Source organism: Limulus polyphemus, unplaced genomic scaffold, assembly GCF_000517525.1.
Source record: "Limulus polyphemus unplaced genomic scaffold, Limulus_polyphemus-2.1.2 Scaffold636, whole genome shotgun sequence".
Taxonomy (NCBI): Eukaryota; Metazoa; Arthropoda; class Merostomata; order Xiphosura; family Limulidae; genus Limulus; species Limulus polyphemus.
Genome location: NW_013666246.1, coordinates 151,680 through 159,238, shown reverse-complemented (window position 1 = coordinate 159,238; position 7,559 = coordinate 151,680). Strand labels below are relative to the sequence as shown.

General features: G+C 34.1%; 1 protein-coding gene across 3 annotated transcripts in view; it reads right to left on the bottom strand.

Annotated features, from left to right (window-relative positions):
• Window positions 1-7,559, bottom strand: part of LOC106459605 (glutamate receptor ionotropic, kainate 2-like) — a 31,968-nt gene that overhangs the window by 3,358 nt on the left and 21,051 nt on the right. For all 3 annotated transcript variants that reach the window (XM_022386134.1, XM_022386136.1, XM_022386135.1), the window contains 5 exons: window positions 6,877-7,074; window positions 5,455-5,816; window positions 4,744-4,942; window positions 3,085-3,310; window positions 1,960-2,225 (listed from right to left, as the gene is read on the bottom strand). In XM_022386134.1, the coding sequence (XP_022241842.1) occupies window positions 1,960-2,225; window positions 3,085-3,310; window positions 4,744-4,942; window positions 5,455-5,816; window positions 6,877-7,074 (1,251 nt within the window). The remainder of the gene's footprint in view (window positions 1-1,959; window positions 2,226-3,084; window positions 3,311-4,743; window positions 4,943-5,454; window positions 5,817-6,876; window positions 7,075-7,559) is intronic.

Below are 7,559 nucleotides of genomic sequence, written 5' to 3'. Positions count from 1 at the left end.
CGAGCCTGCTAATGACTCTAGCGATGTCTGAGCTTGCTAATAACTCTAATCATATTACACCTTATTTATGACTCTGGCGATGTCCGAGCTTGTTAATAACTCTAATCATATTCCATCTTATTTATGACTCTGGCGATGTCCGAGCCTCCTTTTTAATGCTTGCTATTTACTCTAATAATATTCTAGCTTATTTATGACTCTGGCGATATCTTAACTTGCTAATTACCTTGGCGATACCCCAACTTGCTATATCCAAGCTTACTAATAACTCTGGCGATATCTTAACTTGCTAATTACCTTGGCGATACCCCAACTTGCTATATCCAAGCTTACTAATAACTCTGGCGATATCTTAACTTGCTAATTACCTTGGCGATACCCCAACTTGCTATATCCAAGCTTACTAATAACTCTGGCGATATTCCACCTTATTAATGATTATAGCCATATTCTAGTTTGCCGATAGCTTTATCTAAGTTACAGCTTTGTTTTATTAATAGTTTAACTGCTGAAACTTTTCATCTCTTTCAGCCCTGATCTAAGTTTGTTAATCAATAAGGTCTCTTATACGTGAGTATCTTCTCCTCCCGTCTTCTAGCGAGAATGTGACGTATATATATAACTCGCCCAGCACAAGGTCACGTGTACTAGATTGATTATTCACCGCAAAGTCTGTACGTTCATTACGCGTGTTTCTAGCCATCTGGTGGTCCAACTAAATTCCTAAAATGAAATCTAGAACATTTAAATCACATTAGATGTTTTAAATATGCGGATGTATACTTCTCGTTATTTTTTTAAGTCTATTTAATTAATTTTCTCAACCATTATACACGTGCCTGTATATTGTAATGTTACCTTTGTTATATGTTTTGAAACATTAAATATTATTTGCTTAACATTTTTTTGTTACTTTATCTAAATAATAATAAATAAAACCATCTATCATGCTAATTGGGAAAATGTTTTATTCAAAAACATTTTAGTATTATTCACTTCCTTATTAAAGTTTAAATATATGTTTAAAGATAACAAGAGTATCATTCAATGGATAGTTTTCCAATTCGTTGTTTTTCATGGAGGTAAAGAAACAAATTGGCAAGAGATGGCGCTAATTGCAATTCCGGTAATTTGATCTTTTATGTTAATTGTGAATCTAACACAATCTTAACTTGCTGTTGACTTTAAACAAATCGTGACTTACTGACAAATGTATTCAATTAAGTGAAAATCCTGAATTAGAATTATATAGGCATGTTATACGAGTTTGATTTTCTTTTTCTGTTCTATTGTCTTGCATAATTTAGTGAAGTAGCTAATCATATATAAATCTAAAGTAAATATATATATGTGTTACATTTTTCGTGTCTACACGTCATTTTAGTCCTGCATTTCCTAGATAGCTAAGAACGTTTTATTTCTTCTTTATAGTCATTCAAAAACTAACAGAAAATCCAAAAAATAAACGAATTTTCAGTAGGCTGCTAAGAAGTCTAGAAGGCATTCCGGGAATGAAATTTTAATACCTCGGGCTATAAAACTGATGTCGAAGAAGTTATCTCAAACTAAAGGTACTCTAGTGCTGGCAGTATTTCATTCTCATCCATAGAGATTTAACCTCTCACGTGCAGCTAAAAAAGCAGGGCGAAATACCATTACAGGAGACTGTGATGAATCTATAAGAGCCTACAGAAAAGCGAATATTCGATTTTAGTGTGTTTTCTTCTTGTTGTTATTGATTATAGGGTCCCTTTTTTTTATTTGTTTTTTTTCTTCTGAAAAAATTTTCTGTGCTTATTTTGGGCTCAGTGTGTGTATTTATCTTATTTTAGTTCTGGTTTAGTTTTTTTAGTTCTGAAATTGGTCGCATACCACAATTCTTTTCGAGTGCAAGCAGAGCCAAGAGAAACTGTAAAATTAGCACTAACTGTGTGTATACATTTTCACAAAATGACTTACCCTTTCTTCAATAGGGACTCTCCGTAATTTCCAGATAAATTCCAAAATAACTATTACACACGCTACACATAAACCAATGAACAGCAATAAAAAGACGCCCCCTACATTGTCCAACCCAAGTTCACTAGCTGAAACGGATTGACTTGTCACCTCGAGAGTACAGTTTTTCCCTTTGTTTTTCCACCATCTCTGTTTCAGCATTTGTAAGGTACCACTTTCTTGGAGTTTGAGAATGGTACTTGATAATAGCGTCCGATACGGAGAACCTTGAGAACAAAACACAAAATCTGTATGTTAGAAACATTCAGTGTAATTCGTACTTTTATCTGTTCCTTAACCGTTACTAAGCTTTCATCAATTGTTTTTGAATATTAAAGTATTCTGTAGAAATCAATTTCGCACAAAGCTCCTTTTCCAATTTATGGCCTAAATCAGAAAATTTGTTTGTTTGTTTAAACATAATACTGCAAAATGGGCTATTTCCGATATACCCACGGCACAGATCTAGCTCCAAATCTTAGCGTTTATAAGCCCATAAATTTACCACTGAGCCACTGGTTTATATCAGTACAAATCACCAAATTATGATTAATTCAGGACACAATATTGGATTATCTAATTAACGTAATATCCAAAACCTTTCGACTGAGAATGTTCAATAGCTTTGAGATTAGGTAACTATAAGAAAGTTATCGGCGTTTTACACACGGTTAGTTAACCAATAGTAAGTTATTGGTGTTTTGCACAAGTTTAGTTAACCAATAGAAAGTTATCGACGTATTACACAAATTTATTTAACCAATAAAATGTTATCGATGTTTTACGCAAATTTAGTTAACCAAGAAAGTTATCGGCATTTTAAACAAGCTTAGTAAACCAATGGAAAGTTATCGGCATTTTAAACAAGCTTAGTTAACCAATGGAAAGTTATCGGCGTTTTACACAAATTTATTTAACCAATAGAATGTTACTGATGTTTTACGCAAGATTCGTCAAGGTGAATACGATTAGACAGATGAACTTTGATAAAAAAAATACCATAATAATATATTTATTATGCGTGCTATCCAAATTAAAATGATCAAACTTAGTAAAAGATTTAATTAACGCACTTCATTAACTCACCAGGGGGCGTTGCAATCCCATAACCTTTAGAATCTAGAAGTCCACCGATTTGCATAAGATCACAGTTTCTTTCTACTATATACTCAATACTGGTAGATTCCATTAGAAAAGCAAAGTTTCCCTTTTTAACTCGTTCCACAGCTTTAAAGTTGGACTCGACAAAGACGCTAGGGCGCGCTGACTCCATGAAATTCCACATCCGTTTGAATGTCGAGATATCTGATTCCTGTTTGGATGGGTTCGAAAGGTTAATTAATAACTGTAGCTGTCAAAGGTAATAATTATTAGCATAAAGGTTGACGTTTTTGCGAATGATCGAAACGTCTCATCTGTTTTAAAAAATATTCTTCCTTACTGTAAAATCTGTAAACTTGTAATGAATTAAAGACGTTCACGTTCTTGAAAGTTTGCATGGGGTACAAATAACCTTATAATGTTAATTAATTCATTTAGCTGACACTTTTATCCAGGTTGATATTACAGGATTATACAGTGATTAAAATACATTATGTTACGTGTACAATGTTACACAAAGACATGAAGTAACATTCCTTATATCACGCAAACAATTTCATTAAAAATATATATCTTAAACGGCCAGAAAACGACTGTGATAATAACAACAGCAATAATAAAAGTTCACGCTCAGTTTAAACCCAAGTTTATCAAAAGAAAGCTCAGCTTACGTTCCGAAGAACGAAAAATAAACGTTGAATTTTTACCTAGTTATTGTTTTGTTTTGTAGTAGAGACCAAGAACAAACAGCACATTGTTTTCTGGAGTCAAATCATATGTTCGAACACTCTGTAACATCCAACTTTAGGACTGGACATAAGAATACTCTTGTTAGATTATTAGATAAACAAATCAATGTACCACACCCCCACAGCGTATTGAAGCCCCTTTTGTTGACTGTTTTTATAAAACAGGCTGTATTTTCTCTCGTAAGACCAGTATAGAAACAGTAACTATGGTTTGAAGCGGAGAGATGAATTAACGTTGGTGAATTAATTGAATTAACAGGGCTTGATTCTTCAAATAAATAGCACTTGTGAAATATCCTGAGTTCTTTAAATAGATGGTTCACGAAATTTATCGTAATTCGTTAGATGCATATTGTTCTGGTTGATTGAGCGCGTGAAATGTTTGGTATTTGAGCGTGTCCACATTTTTAAATAACCACAATTATTTCCTTACTATAGCAGTAGCTGAAAATTATGAATATTTCAAAACTGGAAGAGAAATATGATAGTTAGCTTATACGACATACGAAACAAGAATGAAAAACTGTAATACAAATATCACTTAGGAATTAAGTATAAGGATGATAACTAAGAGTGCTTTCTTTGCATGCGTTTATCTTTCATTGCTTTCATTTATTTTCCATCACCTCGATTGCGTGTTAAACGTCCAGTGTCGCCCCCTAGTGATGTAATTTAAACTATTCTTTCTGGTTAAATTCTAAGCCATGAAACTAATTAAATTTAATTAAATAAGACTTATTACAAGTTTCTAACTCACTCCTGTGAGTTTTAACGTAATTTGTATCTCTGTCTGACAACAGTGTCAAAAAGCAAAAACAGTTTTACAGGGGCAAAATGTTAAATGAAGTTGATGTTTGATTGAGAAGGATATTATTATATTCATCAAGCTTCTAACCTTGAAAAACTCCTGCGTTGACCCTGACTGTAGGCAGCCATATTGAATGGACGTTTGCTTAGCTAGATCTTCAGCGCTCTCTATTGGTGAAGACAGACGCTGTGCAGTCAGGAACGCTGCAAGATTAGCTGTGTACGAGGACACCATGATGAGGGTAAAGAACCACCAGATTCCAGAAACTACTCTCGTAGACATAGCCCTAAGAAACACGTGGTATGTCAGATCATATAAGATCCATAATCGTAAGTAAGTAAACTAAATAGAAACTTTGTGTTGACAGCCACCTGGTAATAGTCAAGTAATATAATCTGGTGTTAGACAAGCAAGATAAGTTGGTAGTAGTTAAGTATAACAGTCTGGTGATATTCAAATAAGATAACCTGGTGGTAGTTAAGTATAACAGTCTGGTGATAATCAAATGAAATAATCTGGTTTATTTATTTATTAGGTTTTATCACTTGATTCTACCTATGTGTTTAGTAATTGATATTAATAACAATTAAGTAATATTATAAAGCTTACAAAATACCTTTTTTAGAGTTTAACGTCTTAAATGCTATAAACATAAGTAATAATCACAATGTAGTACTTTCCTGATGTCTGGAGCCTCAAACTTTTATCATTAAAGTATTATTTAGAAGAAGATGCTAAATAAAAGCTGCTAAATGACCTAAATTTAGGTCCCGAGGTTACGACTAATTAATCACTCACCTGGGATTTACTTCACACCCTTGCATCAAGAGACTACCGACAGTAAACCACAAAGTGTTAAGAAGAGTGAACTGGTTCTCCAGAGTATCAGGGTTCGGGTCACAGGGGTGAGGGTTTGTCCACTCGTATGGACTGAACCTGGCTACGATAAAAAGAAAGAGACTAACTCCAAGAAATGCGGTAACCATGTAAACCCAAACCTCCAGGGACAGCGGGGAAAGGAACGAGAATAACATGGGAATTTTCTTTGTGGGTTTCTTGAAAAGAATGCTTATTCCCAAGTTCATAAATGGCATGGTAAAGTCGACAGCACTTTCCCGCTCGTAGGTCACCGTTAAGTCTCCGACCGCCAGATCTGCTTTCTAGACAGATCGACAGAAAAACATTAACTATACTTCAATAAATCAAAACGATCTAATATCCTGATCTCTTCCCCAAAAATTTTAATTTATTCATTTTACTTTACGTACATCCGGAAGAGTTTTACATTATAAATAGGAAAGAGAAGTAGGCTTAGCATTTTTAGGTGACAAGTAGGCTTAACACTAAGTTTAATGTATACATTAAGCTTTATTCGAAATGGTGTTTTTAGGTGTTTTACACTCACAAAAAAAGAAACCTCTCATTCTATAGGTATTGGAAGAACTTGTAGCATTCCGCCACAATTTACTTCTTCGTATTTTTAGGCGACACTAGGCAGCTGATACATCGTTAAACACAGTTATTTAAACATTTGTTTAACACTAAGTAAAAGCTTAGTATGATCTGTTCTTTCATTGGGGTGAGTCAGACTAGTTTCGTAGAATTCCATTCCTCATCAGTGACCCTACACACGACCACCGAATGAAACTTCAGACTAAACCAAGCCTTTATAGTAATGAGGTATCGAAAATCGAAATGGTGTTTTTAAGTGTTTTACTTGGTTTCGTCTGAAGTTTCATTGGTGGTCGTGTCCAGGGTCACTGATGAGGAGTGGAATTCTTCTAAACTAGTCTGGCTCACAGACACACACCCAATAAAAGAATAGACCATTCCAAGCTTTTACTTGTTGTCAAACAAATGTTTAAACAACGCTGGTCAATTAAGCCTAATTTATGTGCTTTGATACTCTAGTTATGCATCAGGCTTCTGTGACTAATATTATACAGTTTACTAAGGTTAAGTTATAACCTTTAAGACTCGTAAAATGGATAATAATATTAGGAAAACAAAATCAGCAGTTTTTCTCCAGGAATTTTCAGTTATTTATTTCACACGTTTTCGGCCCCAATGGGTGGCGACTGATATTGGGCCGAAAACGAAACAGAAAGGTGAATGAGTACTTATTAAGTTCCTTAATAATTTACTAAGGAATTACAAACGGGAATAGCGAACTATTTGTTATTTTAAAAATCTTATTCAGGCGAAATTGTGAAAACAAACCCCTTCAATCAGCTCTTGGATCATGCCGTTCCACTCCCCCCACTGGTTCTTCTTGCCGTAGGTGTGGTCACTCACTTCTCTGAACTTGTACTTGAACCCGAGTTCTTTCGAGATCTCTTCAATGAGGTCTACACAGTAGCCTTGATAACGATCGTTACCCTTCAAAGTGTCTTCTGTCAGCGAAACGTAGGGGGGATTCTGAAAGAATAAGGATAAACGGAGTTACTTAATGAAAAAAGTTGAAATGGGCAACAGCTTCCTAGTTTAGTGTACCACTTGTGAAGAAATTTGTTGCCCGTTTCAACTTTTTTTTTATCCATCATCTATAGAAGAATTCTTTAATTATTTGAGACAACCACCGTGAAATTCCCTTAAACTAACTGATTTGTTGTAAAGCAGGCTTTGGACGTTTGTGGAAAACAAAATGTAGCTAACCACAGAAAGAAGACACGACAAATAATATCGTATCATTAAGGGTTATTTTAACAGAATAACTTACCAACATCAATATAACAACAATAATGAGTTTTTAATAGAATAACTACCGTACTTTGATATAACAATAATAATGGGGTTTTATTAGAATAACTACCGTACATTGATATAACAATAAGAATGGATTTTAATAGAATAACTACCGTACATTCATATAACAATAATAATGGGGTTTTATTAGAATAACT